Below are 17,148 nucleotides of genomic sequence, written 5' to 3'. Positions count from 1 at the left end.
TGTGGTGCCAATGTCAGTGCTGGAGTCGGAGAGAGGGGATCTCCCCAGGAGCAGGTAAAAGACCCCCCTGAGGGACAAGAAGAGCTTGGGAGCCCTGGCTTCCTTCACACAAGGAGCTGGAAGAGCTCTGATACCAAGGGGTTAGGTGTTATTAAATGAGGCGAGCCATTGGGCGTGGGTAGAAAGTCCACAAAGGTTAAGGATGGAGACTCATCAAAGCCATTGGAGAGGGGAGGGATGCACCATAGAGATTCTATTCTATTCCACCTACCTCCTTGGTTCCGTATTCATTAATACTCCAACTAAAATGTCCCAGTCTTAGTTTTTCCAATGGACCCACAGCCTTGGCACCTTTTTGGGAACGTTGCAATATCACTGCAGTACCCATCTCGTTCTCTGCTAAACCTTACCTTCAAGTATGTGCATCCTGACCAGCTCTGCTCTCTCCGGACGGGATCGGATCTTTCTCTTTAAATAGTCCTCGGTCTGTATTTTTGAAAATAATAAAACAGGGTTACGTTGGGAATCCAGGGGGTTTAGAATGTCCGCACACGGTGCTCACTTTGGTGAAAGTGGGGCAACATTGAGAACTCTTTGCACATCCTCCCCGTGTGTGCGTGGGTTTCCTCCGGGTGCTCCAGTTTCCTTCCACAGTCCAAAGATGTGCCGGTTAGGTTGATTGTATATGCTAAATTGTCCCTAGGTGGGGTTATGTGGATAGAGTGGAGGAGTGGGCCTCGGTAGAGTGCTCTTTCAGAGGATGGGCCGAATGGCCTCCTTCTGCATTGTAGGGAGTCTATGATTCTACGATAACCTGCACATCTTTGGGTTGGAGACGGACATTCACGGCACAGTTTGATACAGCAATTTACACAACAAATCCCATTGGACTTTCTGCTCAGGCCTTGTGGTACTTTCCAAAGAGGAGGTGGTTTATTCGCCAACATACATTTTCCTCCCTGTTAACTGTTTCTGCAGCTTGTGCGGAGGCAAAATAATAAAACACCCACCCACAGCGGCAAGAGGTGGATTTAAAACCCTGTGTTGAAGTTGCTTACCCTTGCCCTCTCTAAGCTTCTCCTCTGTTCATGGAATGCAGCAGGACTCTTCAGAGCTGGAACAGTGAGAAAAGTTTAATTGCAGCAACAAGGCACATTTAAATCGAGCAGTTAATACAGAAAAACATCAAACGTCACTGAACGGCAGCAGTGTTGTGTCAAATTTTACCCGACACCATGCAAGGTGACCAGAAACTTAGTCAAAAAGAGGAAGGTTTTAAGCGACAGCGACATCCAGGAGGAGGCGAGGGAAAGGCAGAGCGGTTGGGGGAGGGGGTCCCGTAGTTTTAGGGCTGAGGCAGCTCAGGCGTAGATGCCAGTGGAGGGCTAAAGAAAGGAGGGAATCAGCGAAGGTGGAACAAAGAAAGGTACAGCACAGGAACAGGCCCTTCGGCCCTCCAATCCTGCACCGACCATGTTGCCCGTCTAACCTAAAACCTTCCACACTTCCGGGCTCTGTATTCCTCTATTCCCATCCTATTCACGTATGTGTGGACTGGCTGTGGCAGTTTGCGAATTGCAGTGGATCAAAGCATTCTGGGAGTATGGAGTTGATGTGTCTCATTTAAAAAAAAAAAAATTTAGAGTACCCAATTATCTTTTTTACAATTAAGGACCAATTTAACGCGGCCAATCCACCCTCACCTGCACATCTTTGGTTTGTGGGGGTGAGACCCACGCAGACACGGGGACAATGTGCAACAGTGACCTGGGGCCCGGATTCGACCCCGGGTCCTCAGCGCCGTAGGCAGCAGTGCTAACCACTGCGCCACCATGCCGCCCCGTTGATGTGTCTCATGACCAACCTCTCGGACTTGGGTGATACACCCCCCTCACTGATGTAGGTGTCCGGAGGCGAACCCAGAGGACAGAAACCTACCTTGGGGCAGAAGATGGGCAGAGGGGGGTTCTGTGCGAATGTTACATGCCCCCATGTCATGGAGACTAGCTTTCCGATCATCTATCCTCCAACAGCGAGCTTCCATGCTTTTTCACTAAGAAATGGAAGACTGAAGCCTCACCTGTGTTTCAATAATTCTAAACCTCACAAGCTTTACATCCAGTTGCAGGATCATAATCTCTTCCTCTGATGAATGATCATTTAAACAAAGAACAAAGAAAAGTACAGTACAGGAACAGGCCCTTCGGCCCTCCAAATTTGCGCCAACCATGTTGCCGTCCAAACTAAAACATTCTACACTTCCTGGGTCCGTACCCCTCTATTCCCATCCTATTCATGTATTTGTCAAGACCCCCCTTAAACGTCACTATCGTCCCTGCTTCCACCACCTCCTCCAGCAGCTTCTGACTATTCCCGCTGTTCATGCCCCTCATAATTCTCTAGACCTCAATCAGGTTGCCCCTCAACCTCTGTCGTTCCAGTGAGAACAAACCGAGTTTATTCAACCTCTCCTCATAGCTAATGCCCTCCAGATCAGGCAACATCCTAGTAAATCTCTTCTGCACCCTCTCTAAAGCCTCCACATCCTCCTGGTAGTGTGGCGACCAGAATTGAACACTATACTCCAAGTGTGGCCTAACTAAGGTTCTATACAGCTGCAACATGACTTGCTAATTCTTATACTCAATGCCCTGGCTGATGAAGGCAAGCATGCCGTATGCCTTCTTGACTACCTTCTCCACCTGCGTTGCCCCTTTCAGTGACCTGTGGACCTGTACACCTAGATCTCTCTGCCTATTAATATCCTTAAGGGTCCTGCCATTTACTGTATATTTCCCACCTGTATTAGACCTTCCAAAATGCATTACCTCACATTTGCCCGGATTAAACTCCATCTGCCATCTCTCCGCCCAAGTCTCCAAACAATCTAAATCCTGCTGTAGCCTCTGAAAATCCACATCTCTATCCGCATTTCCAGCAACCTTTTTGTCGTCCGCAAACTTACTAATTAGACCAGTTACATTGTCCTCCAAATCATTCAGATATACTACAAACAGCAATGGTCCCGGCACTGATCCCAAGAATTGGACGGACACAGAAATCTCAGAGGGTTGGCGCTGGAGGAGATTACACAGAATGGAAGAGGGGGAGGGGTGGAAGAAAATTGGTGGCCGCAAGGCCGTAAGGAGGATTCAAACATGGCAATGAGAATTTTGAAAATTGAGGTATTGCAAATAATAATAATAATCTTTATTATTGTCACAAGTAGGCTTACATTAACACTGCAATGAAGTTAGTGTAAAAAGCCCCTAGTTGCTACATTCCGGCACCTGTTCGGGTACACTGAGGGAGAATTCAGAATGTCCAATTCACCTAACAGCACGTCTTTCGGGACTTGTGGGAGGAAACCCACGCAGACACGGGGAGAACGTGCAGACTCCGCACAGACAGTCACCCAGCGGGGAATCAAACCTGGGTCTCTGGCGCTGTGAAGCAACAGGTTACTGTGAAGTAACCACTGTGCTACCGTGCTCGAGCGAGAACCAATTTAGAATTCAGGTCAGTGTGCACAAGAGGTCATGGAATAAAAGCAAAACACTGCAGATGCTAAAAATCTGAAAGAAAAATAGACAATTCTGGAAAAACACAGCAGGTCTGGCAACGTCTGTGGAGAGAGAAACAGAGTTAACATTTACTTCAGAGGGCAAAAGTGATGTGTATGAGGGTAGGTGGCAATGGCGGGCAATACAGAGGATGACAATGGTGAGACCAGCCCCAAAGCGCTGGATTAATCCAGTCTGGAGATTAAACATCGCCAGGCTTCCAGCAGCAGGGGAAACATCGCCAGGCTACCAGCAGCAGGGGAACTGAGGCATTATGGAGATGGAAGCAAATGGTGAAAAATTCACCTCCATTAAATTGCACTGTTTAAACTGAGAGGTTGGATAAACTCGGTTTGTTCTCACTGGAACAACCGAGGTTGAGGAGCGACCTGATAGAGGTCTACAAAATTACGAGGGGCATGGACAGAGTGGATAGTCAGAGGCTTTTTCCCAGGGTGAATGAGTCAATTATTAGGGGACATGGGTCTCAGGTACGAGGGGCAAGGTTTAGAGGAGATGTGCGAGGGAAGTTTTTTTTACACAGAGGGTAGTGGGTGCCTGGAACTCGCTGCCGGAGGAGGTGGTGGAAGCAGGTACGATAGTGACGTTTAAGGGGTGTTTTGACAAATACATGAATAGGATGGGAATAGAGGGATACGGACCCCGGAAGTGTGGCAGGTTTCAGGTTAGACAGGCAGCATGGTCAGCGCAGGCTTGGAGGGCCGAAGGGTCTGTCCCTATGCTGTACTGTTCTTTTGTTCTAAATGACATACTCTGAGGCAGGCGGGAGAACTTTGGCAGCATGGTTCGTGTGATGTTAACAATGGATTACAATCAGCAAATGTCTATGCAGCATGTGGACTGGTATCGACAAGTGCACATACACATTCGGCATTGTTCGAATGAGTTTATAATCAAAACATGCCTCCCTTTCAAACACCAACTGAATGACTTTGATTCCCATTTTATTCCTGCATCACTAACATCATTGCCATGTTTGATCTTGGGCGCTGGAGAGCAGCAGAAAGCATTTTTGGATCACAGTTTTCCTTCTCTCATCTACTAAAAAGCTTCAGCTAATTCTCAGGGGAGCCCTGGATTGATGGACAGCTGTGTCCTAATCTTCATAGATCTTCATTCCTTCAGTAAAACAGGAGGATAGTAAGTTGTGTGCAGAAGAATCTGGAAGAAGCCAGCATGGAGACAACACCCACACAGGACTGTATCTTGAAGATGTAAATAGTATAGAATTGTTATGAAGTAAAAGGATGTGGAGGCCTAAGACAGAGATAGATAGGTCCTTGATTAATAAAAGGATCAGGAGTTATGGGGCAGCATGGTAGCACAGTTGCTTCACAGTTGCAGGGTCCCAGGTTCGATGCCCGCCTTGGATCAGGTTAGGTGGATTGGCCATGCTGAATTGCCCTTGGTGTCCAAAAAGGTTAGGTGGGGTTACTGGGTTACGGAGATAGGGTGGAGGCGTGACCTTAAGTAGGGTGCTCTTTCCAAGAGCCGGTGCAGACTCGATGGGCCGGTACGGGAATTGAACCTGCGCGGCTGGGCCTCGCTCTGCATCACGAACCAGCTGTCCAGCCAACTGAGTTAAACCCGGCCCCCAAGTTGTTAAGAAACACAATGTTCAACCGTACAAGCCTCCAAGACCTCTCTGTGAGACACCAAACAACCTTCAGAACAATTGTCACTTGAAGTTCGTGGGAGCTTGCTGTGCACAAATTATCTGCTCAGATTCGTACATTATGACCGTGACTGCACTTCACTGGCTTTCAGGTGCTTGAAGATGTCTGCTGATTATGACTGGTGCTATATAAATGCAAGTCTTTCTTTCCCTTCAAATCACCTTATTCCCCGACTGTCTCGCGTGCTGCAGTTCTAGCTCTCCTGGTCAGGTTTATACTTATTAATGTGGTGGACCCACAGCAGCAACGAGACGTAGAACATGTTCTGCTTCAGCAATGCAGTGAGTGCTCCGAGACACACAATGCAGATTAAAGCTCCCTCTGCGTTGCCCTAACGACAGGTCTCAGCATGGGAGCACAGTGGTTAGCACAGTTGCTTCACAGCTCCAGGTCCCAGGTTCGATTCCAGGCTTGGGTCACTGTCTGTGCGGAGTCTGCACGTCCTCCCCGTGTCTGCGTGGGTTTCCTCCGGGTGCTCCGGTTTCCTCCCACAGTCCAAAGATGTGCAGGTTAGGTGGATTGGCCATGCTAAATTGCCCCGAGTGTCCAAAAAGGTTAAGTGGGGTTATTGGGTTACGGGGATAGGGTGGAGGTAGGGTGCTCTTTCCAAGGGCCGGTGCAGACTCGATGGGCCGAATGGCTTCCTTGTGCACTGTAAATTCAATGAATCTATGCCGGACTTGCAACTCCGTTGTGGCAATACGACATCCCACAAGCCGGTTAGAGCTGGAATTTATTTTTTTCCAATTTAGAGCGGCCAATTCATTTTTTTCAATTAAGGGGCAATTTAGCGCGGCCAATGCACCTACCCTGCACATCTTTGGGTTGTGGGGGCGAAACCCATGCAGACACGTGCAAATCAAGAATGTTAACAGGAGGCTGAACATGAGACATGTACCAAGAGCTGAACGGGCAAAACATCCTCAATCTGCATCCCATACACGTCAACATTTCAACAAGTGAACGGGTCACACAGCATCTCTGGAATAGATACAAGTCAGTTTGTGTTTTTTGGGGACAAATCCACCTTTCAGGAACTAGCAAGTCCCGAGGAAGAGTTTATTCCCAAAAAGCTGGCTGTGGTGCTTTGTTGAGACGAGCAGACAGGCTCCTGGACATTTCCAGGTTTTCTTTCAGAGTTTCAGCATCTGGATTTTTTTCCTGCCATTTTCCCAAGGATGAAGTCACAGCTCTCAACCTTCCAAGGGCCATGGCAACAAGTCCCCACTGCCCACCTGCAGCCTCCCCATCACCCACCCCAAACCCAGGTCAGGCAACCTCACTCCCACGGAAATGCCCCCCACCATACATCCAGGGGCAGGCAACGGTCCCCATCTCCTTCCAGTCAGCAAGGACCCCCACCGCAGCCACCACCCAGCTAGTTAGTTTGAGTAACCAAAATTTAGCGTGGCCACCATGCACATCTTTGTGTTGTGGGGGTGAAACCCACGCAGGCATGGGGAGAATGTGCAAACTCCACACGGACAGTGACCTGGGGCCGGGATCAAACCTGGGATCTATTTGCCGTGAGGCAGCAGTGCTAACCACTGCGCCACCGTGCTGCCCGGCAAGCTGTGATCTAGAAAGCACCAGCTGACAGGGATGTGGAAGCAGGGATGGGCAATAAATGCCGGCCTAGCCAACGATGCCCACAGCCCATAAAAATGAACTTTAAAAAAGTTTCAACAGCAACCATCAGAAAAGAAACTGGATAAATGTTTGTAGGAGAAAAATACGCAGGGTTTATGTGGAAAGAACAGGGCAGTGGGACGAACTGACACGCTTTTTTCGCAGAGGCCCAATCAACCAAATGAGCCCCCTCCTGTAGTGAGTCCCCCTTAAATCTATTGATGTGGATCACCTTACGTTTCAGCTTTCTCACGTTTCACATGGGAGACGGGCCAAAGTTCCTCCTGCGCATCTTCACTTCCAAGTCAGGAAGTCAGTGAGTGAGGCAATACTGACCTGCTACGCCCACCTGCTCTCTGCCACTACACTGCACAGAATGCGGAGGCAACACATTCAGCAGGCGGGCTGCTGGGAGCAAAGTGAAAATCACACTACCATCGACAAATCGGAGTTTGTGTTCGCGCAGAGGTGTCAGAGAGAAAGTAAAATTCAACGCACGATGGGTATAAGTATGAGCGCTCAGGGCAAAACAGGTCCCGCCAAAACCGACAGATTTCCAGGGCACCCTGAAAACAGATTAAGCCTGCAACCTAGTTTCTACAAATTTCAACAAATTAAAATTATTCAAAGCTGTTTTGCTTTTTTAAAAAAAAACCACATCCTTACATTCAGATTGGTTTCCTGTGAGTCAAGTCCAGGTTTGAGAATGCCAGCATTATATTCATGAAGCAACACTTCATAATTGATGGCCAATCTGTTATCTCATCAAATGAATGAGGCAGACTTCCTGTTCCTGTTTGCTTGATGGGAAGGTTATAGCGCATCCCGGCCCACGCGCAGCCCGACCCCCGCACAGCCCGACCCCCGCGCAACTCGAATTATGCGCATCTCGACCTCTGCGCATCTCGACCTCTGCGCATCTCGACCTCTGCGCATCTCGACCTCTGCGCATCTCGATTTCAATGTACTCTGGAGGTGGCTGCACAGGTCGATAAAAGTGGTCAAGAAGGCATACGGCATGCTTTCCTTCATCGGAAGGGGTATTGAGTACAAGAGTTGGCAGGTCAGTTACAGTTGTATAAGACTTTGGTTCGGCCAATACTGCGTACAGTTCTGGTCGCCACATTACCAAAAGGATGTGGATGCTTTGGAGAAGGTGCAGAGGAGGTTCACCAGGATGTTGCCTGGTATGGAGCCGCTAGCGATGAAGAGAGGTTGAGTAGATTAGGATTATTTTCATTAGAAAGACAGAGGTTGAAGGGGACCTCATTGAGGTCTACAAAATCATGAGAGGTATAGACAGGGTGGATAGCAAAAAGCTTTTCCCCCCAGAGTGGGGCACTCAATCACTAGGGGTCACGAGTTCAAGGTGAGAGGTGAAAAGTTTAAGGGAGATATGCGTGGAAAGTTCTTTACACAGAGGGTGGTACGGATTGCCAGCGGAGGTGGTAGAGGCGGGCACGATAGCGTCATTTAAGATGTATTTAGACAGATGCATGAATGGGCAGGGAACAGAGGGATACAGATCCTTAGAAAATAGGCGACAGTTTTAGATAGAGGATCTGGATCGGTGCAGGCTGGGAGGGCCGAAGGGCCTGTTCCTGTGCTGTAATTTTTCTTTGTTCTTCTTCTTTGTTCTTCTCCAATTCACAGCAGGAGGGTTCGGTTTAGATTGGCAGAGTAGGAGTGACAATATTCTCGGTGGAAGTTTGCGCACGTGCGTGTGGGGAGCTGTTGTGGAGAGAGGGCCAAGGAGGTGGGTCTGGCACAGTGTGAACAGGTGAGCTACACCTTCAGAATCTTCAAAGGAAGTGTGCCCAAACAAGCGGTCTGCGCGGCAGGACAAGGCATGTCGACATTTTCTTTGGGACCTCTGATCACATAAACACATCCAATCTGATCTCTGCTGCGGATCAGAAGTGTTTATGGTTGCAATTGGGCTTGACAAGATATTTCCACTCACAACAAGAACTCAGCCAAGTTAAAACAGTCCACGAGCATCTTCACTCAGAATGTGTTGGGGGGTGGGGGAGGGGGGGGGTGAGACAGAGAGGGAGAGAGAGAGAGAGAGAGAGACGGAGAGACAGAGAGAGAGGAAGAGACAGAGAGAGATGAAGAGACAGAGAGAGAGGAAGAGACAGAGAGAGAGAGGAAGAGACAGAGAGAGAGAGGAAGAGACAGAGAGAGAGGAAGAGACAGAGAGAGAGGAAGAGACAGAGAGGGAGGCAGAGAGGGAGGCAGAGAGGGAGGCAGAGAGGGAGACAGAGAGGGAGACAGAGAGGGAGACAGAGAGGGAGACAGAGAGGGAGACAGAGAGGGAGACAGAGACAGAGAGAGAGACAGAGAGGGAGACAGAGAGGGAGAGACAGAGAGGGAGAGGCAGAGAGGGAGAGACAGAGAGGGAGAGTCAGAGAGGGAGACAGAGAGGGAGACAGAGAGGGAGACAGAGAGGGAGACAGAGAGGGAGACAGAGACAAGAGAGAGACAGAGAGAAAGAGAAAGAGGGAGAAAGAGACAGAGAGAGAGGCAGAGGGAGACAGAGACAAAGAGAGAGAGGCAGAGGGAGACAGAGACACAGAGGGAGAGAGATAGAGAGGGAGACAGAGAGGGAGACAGAGACAAGAGAGAGGGAGAAAGAGAGAGAGAGACAGAGAGGGAGAGAGAGGCAGAGAGACAGAGAGGGAGACAGAGAGAGAGAGACAGAGAGGGAGAGAGAGGGAGAGAGGGAGACAGAGAGGGAGAGAGAGGGAGAGAGGGAGACAGAGAGGCAAGAGGGAGACGAAGCCAGAGAGAGAGGCAGAGAGGGAGAGGGAGGGCAGAGAAGGAGAGGGAGAGAGAGACAGAGAGGGAGACAGAGAGGGAGACAGAGAGGCGAGAGGGAGACGAAGCCAGAGAGAGAGGCAGAGAGGGAGACGGAGACAGAGAGAGAGACACAGAGACAGAGAGGGAGAGAGACAGAGAGAGAGAGAAAGACAGAGAGAGAGAGAAAAGACACTGGCCTAGTAATGCAGAGGCCCGGGCTAATGCTCCGGAGGTCACAGGTACGAATCTTATCATGGCAGCTAGTCACAGTGATGGCCGCCATGAACCGACCATTGATCATCATAAAAACCCACCTGGTCTGGCCTCCAGGCGAATGCAATGTGGTTGACTCTGAACTAGCCCTCTGAAACGGCCAAGCAAACCACTCAGCTCAAGGGGCAATAAGGGATGGGCAACAAATGCTGGCCCAGCCCAGCGACGCCCGCTTCCCGTGAAAGACTCCCTTTTTAACACTAGAAATATGGGGAATAATGGAGTGCTCACAAAGGCTGAAATCAAACCACCATCAGAAAGACTGCAATGGGGTTCGGACTACAATCTTGGAACTTTTCTGCGGTTTGAGCATGGCCTCTTTAATTTTGTACAAGTAGTTTTATTCAGGTTTGAGCCCCCATCTTGGTTCTGCCAGCTGGCATCAGCACTAGTGCCAACTATCAATGCGAGTCCTGGTTTCCAGGCAACCCTGCAGGGGTGTTTTACGTAAAAATGATTCATTCCTCAGGAGTTCCTCCCCAGATTTAATTAAAATGTCTACATCAACATAATGCCTTGTACATCATTGCCAGAAGTTAACACTACAGACAAGCTAAACATATCTTTAAAAAACCATCAGCAAACAGTTTGGACATAAACTGCACTCGCATTTGAGGCAGTTCTCTGGGTTTGTCGAACTTGCACTCAATGTGCACAGCGACCTCCCTGAAAATCAGCTACCCCTTCACAGCCAATAAGACAATCTCCATAGCATTGTTTTTAAGGCTGGACTAACAGTGCCAAATGCGATGAGCTCCTCATGAAAAGGATGTTGTTACAACAGCTACAGATTCTCGTTCACATCCATCCCTACCTACCACTGAACCGAAACAGAAATTTGCACTCTGTTCAGAAGGTCCTACTCTTTTCCCAGTGTGGTGTTCACTCATGGAAAATAGCTGAATCCACGCGCCCCTCCTCCCCCCACCAAACCCTCCCCCAAAGAGTTTTACTCTCAAATACATCCAGGCAAAATAACACCTGCTCTCTGGAACCCAAACATTCTTGGGAACGCACTGCAAGCTGATCGACTGTTTTTTCAGCAAAGAACCTGTATGCGAGAGAAATCTTGCGTTCTTCCAAATATTTGGCATTATGAACAAGGGTGGCACGAAGGGGGCACAGTTGTTGAATCCCAAATTTCTTTATCCGTCAGTCTGGCCTCAATAAAAGTCGAGATGGATTTGCAAGTATAACGTTAGTTATTTTATTCAGCTTGCAAGCTAAACTTAGTCCACAGTGATACAGATAACATGTTGCTCTCTGCAGCTCCGGGACTAAGTGAATGTCCCAGACAAAGAGATCAGTACTGATACACTCAAATGGCATCAAGTTTCACATACTCGACACCCATAGGTCATCCTATGTCCCTCCTGACCGGTTTGATCTATTCTGATTGGCTCACTTCCAATCCCTTTCTCCGGCCCCTATCAATTCAGTATCACTCTCATAGACACACCTCTTCCTGCTTTTTTCCATGCGGTCTAAAATCCTTTGTCTCTACTTGCCAGAATCAAAGTGGCTTATTGCTACATTACATTAACTAATATCTCTAAAGTAACTATTTTATATCACATTCGTCACAGTGGTTAGCACTGCTGCCTTACAGCGCCAGGGACCCGGGTTCTGTTCCGGCCTGTGGTGACTGTCAGGATATTTAGGTAAACATCATAGTACATACATACTGATGGACAGATCAACGGACCAATCAACACACACACGCCACAGCCAATCACAGGCAAGAGCACACACAGTACAAAACAGGGAACACGACACTTCCTGAGCATTCCAGCAGGAGACAGCTCAGGGTACAGAGCTCATAGCAAGCCACTCAGACATCCACCATGTGCTGAGTGCCACTACAAGATAGTATTAGGAATAGGTCCACAGATTCTAGGGTTATGATCGAACCTCAGTAACCAGTTTACCACTGTAAATAAATGTTAGCAATAAAACTGAGTTGTACCATTCGCAACCGTGTTGGTTCGTCTGTGTAGCAGAGTACCCAACACATCAGTGACTGTGTGGAATTTGCACGTTCGCCTCGTGTTTCCGTGGGTTTCCTCCTGGTGCTCCGGTTTCCACCCACAGTCCAAAGACGTGCAGGTTAGGTGGGGTTACGGAGATAGGGGAGTGGGCCTAGGTAGCGTGTTTTTTCAGAGGGTAGGTGCAGACTCAATGGGCTGAATGGCCTCCTTCTGCACTGTAGGATTCTATGATGAACAGCCATTATCTCAGGAAGATGGACTCTCCATTCTGTAATCAATTCCAAAAGGTTAAAGCAACCAATGAAAAAGGATAATTTGGGAGACTGAAAACTCAAAATCGACAGGTTGACAGATTCTGGCAAGTACGGAGGGACAAAAAGATCATCAGCATTTACTCCCTCCGTGGCGAGTGCCGTCAAACAAAGTGCACCATCCTCAAGATGTAGTGGAAACGCACCAAAACATCCCCAAATCCTCACACTAAGAACACGGACACCAAGCAGATGGGAACCGCACCACCTGCAAGCCAAACACCATTCTGACTTGGGAATATCGCAACATTCCTTCATTAACGCTGGGTCCAAATCCAGGGGCACCCCTACCTCACAGCACCGTGGGTACACGTGGACTGCAGCAGTTCAAAACAAGACCGCTCACCAGCACCTTCTCCGGGGAGGAGACAGGCAATGCATGCTGGCCTTGCCAACGACACACACATCACACAAACAAAATGACCAAGAAGACTGGTGAAAGGAAAGGTTTAATTGGTGAATTTGGCCCTCGGTTTCATATTTTATGATCTGCTACAAAATCTAACATCTCGGCACCCGAGGGTAGCACGGTAGCATAGTGGTTAGCACAGTTGCTTCACAGCTCCAGGGTTCCGGCTGGGTCACTACCTGTGCGGAGACTGCACTTTCTCCCATGTCTGCGTGGGTTTCCTCCGGGTGCTCCGGGTTCCTCCCACAGTCCAAAGATGTGCAGGTTAGGTCATGCTAAATTGCCCTTATTGTCCAAAAAAAAAGGTTAAGTGGGGGTTCCTGGGATAGGATAGGTTCATGTGAGAGTACCTTTAAGACATGGATGTTTAAGCAATGTACCTTTAAGAAAACAGTGATGTTAGAGAGTGGGTGGGGCTGAGCTCAGGTCAGCCATTTTGAGGTTGCAGTTTTGTTTTGCAGTTTTAAAAACAGCTTGTGTGTGTCTGTGTTTGCAGTGAGCTGTGATGTCTGCCATGAAAGACCATCTCTGGATCATTTGGGTGATTTAAAGTAAAGCCTTTAACCTGATGTGATTTTGTTTAAAGGTGTTAAGTCTCTTGGCAGTTTGAAGGAACTTTTTAAGGAATTATTTACTGTTGCAATATTTTCTGAGTTATCTTTGAAGTACGGGGTGTTAAGAGATCCAATGTTTATTTAGGATGTTAAGTTGAGTTCATGGACTAAACAGTGTCCATAATTGTAATATCACACGTAGGGAAAAAGCCGTGTGCTAGGAAAAGCAACAAATCCATTAAAGGGAGAGGTTGGTTGAACTCCATGATACATTTTGGGGTTCTGAAAACGCCTCGCCCATAACAATTGGGGGCTCGTCCGGGATAAAAGTCTATCTTTTGCATTGGCTTTTGTGAACTTAAAGACAGTGAAGGATTGTTGCTTTTCCGGTGTGGTATTTTAGTTTAAAGTGGGGAGAGTGTTGTGAACAATGGCTCTTTCCGAGGCTCAGAAGTTTTTGGAGGTGGAGAATGTCACACGTAGTACTTTACGGACAGAAACGAAAAGCAGACAGTTAGATTTGGCAAGAACATTGCAGTTAACATTACCTGACAAAATGTGAAAAGATGAGGTAATTATAGCGGTGGTTAAGCATTTAAAGTTGCCTGAGATAGAGTTTGACTCATTGGAAATGGCAAAAATTCAGTTTCAAATTAAACAAATGGAACATGAGAAAGAATTAAAGCGGCATGAATACGAGAGTGAGAGAGAGGAAAAAGAAAGAGAAAGAGAGAGAGAGAGAGAGAGAGAGAGAGAGAAAAGAAAGAGAAAGAGCGAGGAAAAAGAAAAGGAGAGAGAAGAAAGGAGAAAAGAAAGAATAGCCCTAGCAGAACAAAAAGAAAAAGAAAGGGAGATACAGATCAGGGAAAAAGATAAAGAGAGGGAGTTTGAACTTCAGAAAATGGCCATGAAACATGACAATCAGTTAAAATTGGCTGACGTAAAGGGAAACGTACAGTTGGATGATAGTGGTAAGGATAGTGAGGAAGAGCGTCATAGTCGAAGGCTTGGTGGGAAACTATTTCAATATGACCAAGCATTGCCAAGGTTTGACGAGAAGGAAGTGGAAGCCTTTTTCATTTCATTTGAGAAGGTAGCTTAACAAATGAAATGGCCACAGGACATGTGGGTGTTGCTGATTCAAACAAAACTGGTAGGTTGAGCTAATGAAGTGTTTGCATCACTACCGGAGGAGGTATCTGGAACGTATGAGGAGGTAAAGAAATCCATCTCAAGTGCATATGAGCTAGTGCCTGAAGCTTACAGACAAAGGTTTAGAAATTTAAGGAAAGAATTTGGTCAAACATACATGGGTTTTTTTTGAAAGGCTCAAACAGAGTAATTTTGATAGGTGGAAAATAGACCAAACGTATGAAGCTCTCAGAGAAATTGTACTTTTGGAGGAGTTTAAAAATTCAATTCCTGATGTAGTGAGAACTCATGTGGAAGAACAGAGGGTTAAACTGCGAGATTAGCAGTGGAAATGGCAGATGATTATGAATTAGTTCATAAATCAAAGATTGGTTTCCGACATCAGTTTCAGCCGGTGAGGGATAGAAACTGGGGACATGAGAAATACTCAAGTGGTAAAGGTAAAGGTGATCTGATGGGAGATAATAAAGAGAGTGTACCTCAGATTAAAAAAGAAATCCAGGAGGGTGGAAAAGAAATGAAAAGTTTTAGATGTTTTCACCGTAATAAACTAGGCCATGTAAAGTCACAGTGTTGGTGTTGAAGAAAAGCACTGGGAAGGCTGATGTGGTAAAACAGGATAAGACAGTGGGGTTTGTTAGAGTGGTAAAGGAAAGCCCAAGGGAAGCGAGGGAGGTGCAAACGATTGTACAGCCTGTTCAAGAAGTAATTGTTAAGAAGGTGCCAGATGTCTTTAAAGAATTTACTTGTGTGGGTAAAGTTTACTCATGTGTATCAGGAGGAGCAGGTAAAGAAGTCACAATTTTAGGAGATACAAGGGCGAATCAATCTTTAATGGTAAGAGATGAGGAATTATGTGGTTTGGGAAGAATGTTGCCAGAAAAGGTGGTGATATGTGGAATTCGGGGTGGGAGGAGTAGCGTTCCATTATATAAGGTAAGGTTGGAAAGTCCAGTGAACAGTGGTGAAGTGGTAGTAGGAGTAATAGATAAACTATCTTGTCCAGGAATACAGTTGATCTTGGGTAATGATATAGCTGGATCGCAGGTGGGAGTGATGCCTACTGTGGTTGATAAGCCATTGGAAAATCAGTCAACTGAAGTGTTGAAGGACGAATATCCTGGGATTTTTCCGGATTGTGTAGTAACAAAGTTGCAAAGTCACAGGTTAAGACAAAAGGAGAAATCAAAGAGTGAAGATGAAGTTGAAGTACAATTATCAGAAACAATTTTTGATCAGATGGTGGAAAAAGAACAAGAACAGGTGGCGGATGAGGCGGATATTTTTAGTCCAGGAAAATTGGCGGAATTACAACAGAAAGATGTAGAAATAAAACGGATATATCAGAAAGCATATACGGAAGAGGAATCTGAGAGTACACCAGAGTGTTATTACCGTAAAAATGATGTCTTGATGAGAAAATGGAGACCTGTACAAATGCAGGCGGTTGAAAAGCGGGCAGAAGTTCATCAAGTAGTATTGCCGGTAGGGTATAGAAAGGAGGTGTTGCGAGTTGCACATGAGGTACCAATGGGAGGTCATTTGGGAATAAGGAATACTCAAGCTAAAATCCAGAAACATTTTTATTGGCCTGGACTACATAAAGATGTAGTTACATTTTGTCAATCATGTCACACATGTCAAGTGATAGGGAAACCTCAAGCAGTGATAAAACCAGCGCCCTTAATACCCATTCCAGCATTTGAGGAACCTTTTACAATGGTCCTAATCGATTGTGTAGGACCGCTTCCTAAAACAAAAAGTGGGAATCAATATCTTTTGACTATAATGGATGTGTCTACTAGGTTTCCAGAGGCCATTCCAATACGTAATATTACAGCTAAAAGGATTGTGGAGGAGTTACTTAAATTCTTTACTAGATATGGACTACCCACAGAAATTCAATCGGATCAAGGAACAAAGTTTACTTCAAAGTTATTCAAAGAAGTTATGGATAGCTTAGGAATAAAACAATTTAAATCAACTGCGTACCATACAGAATCGCAGGGAGCGTTAGAAAGGTGGCATCAGACATTAAAGACAATGTTGAGTATTGTCAAGATTATCCAGAGGATTGGGATAAAGGAATTCCATTCGTATTGTTTGCAATTAGGGATGCACCTAATGAGTCTACCAAATTTAGTCCTTTTGAACTAATTTTTGGTCATGAGGTAAGAGGACCACTTAAATTGATTAAGGAAAAATTGGTGGGTGAGAAATCGGAAATTACACTGTTGGATTACGTGTCAAATTTTAGGGAACGATTAAATAGCGCAGGTGAATTGGCTAGACAACATTTGAAAGTTGCACAAAATGTGATGAAATGGATAGCGGACAAGAAATCCAAAGTTCGTAGTTTTGCCAGTGGGGATAAAGTTTTAGTGTTGCTACCAGTGGTAGGTGAGCCTTTAAAAGCTAGGTTTTGTGGACCGTATCAGATTGAAAGGAAATTAAATGAGGTGAATTATGTGGTAAAAACACCAGATAGAAGGAAGACTCACTGAGTGTGTCATGTGAATATGCTTAAAAGGTACTTTGAAAGGGAAGGAGAGAAAAAGGAGGTTTTAATGATTCTAACTCAAAGTGATGAACCAAATCCAGATGACTGTGAATTTGACATACCTCACATTAAATTGGAAAATGAGGATGTTCTTAAAAATTGGGATGAATTGTTAAGTTACCTTCCAGAGGAAAAACGAACTGACCTGAAAGAGTTATTGATATCACATGGGCAAGTTTGTAGAGATAAATTGGGAAGTATTAAAATGGC

At 46.4% G+C, this 17,148-nt stretch overlaps 1 protein-coding gene across 1 annotated transcript in view; it reads right to left on the bottom strand.

The window, feature by feature from the left end:
- Positions 1–17,148, bottom strand: part of LOC140403820 (myocardin-related transcription factor A-like) — a 271,655-nt gene that overhangs the window by 61,295 nt on the left and 193,212 nt on the right. Inside the window, 2 exon segments of the mRNA XM_072491982.1 lie at positions 411–486; positions 1,059–1,114. Of these exon segments, the coding sequence (XP_072348083.1) occupies positions 411–486; positions 1,059–1,114 (132 nt within the window).

Source organism: Scyliorhinus torazame, chromosome 29 (genome assembly GCF_047496885.1).
Source record: "Scyliorhinus torazame isolate Kashiwa2021f chromosome 29, sScyTor2.1, whole genome shotgun sequence".
NCBI lineage: Eukaryota > Metazoa > Chordata > Chondrichthyes > Carcharhiniformes > Scyliorhinidae > Scyliorhinus > Scyliorhinus torazame.
This window is presented reverse-complemented; position numbering and strand designations above follow the sequence as displayed.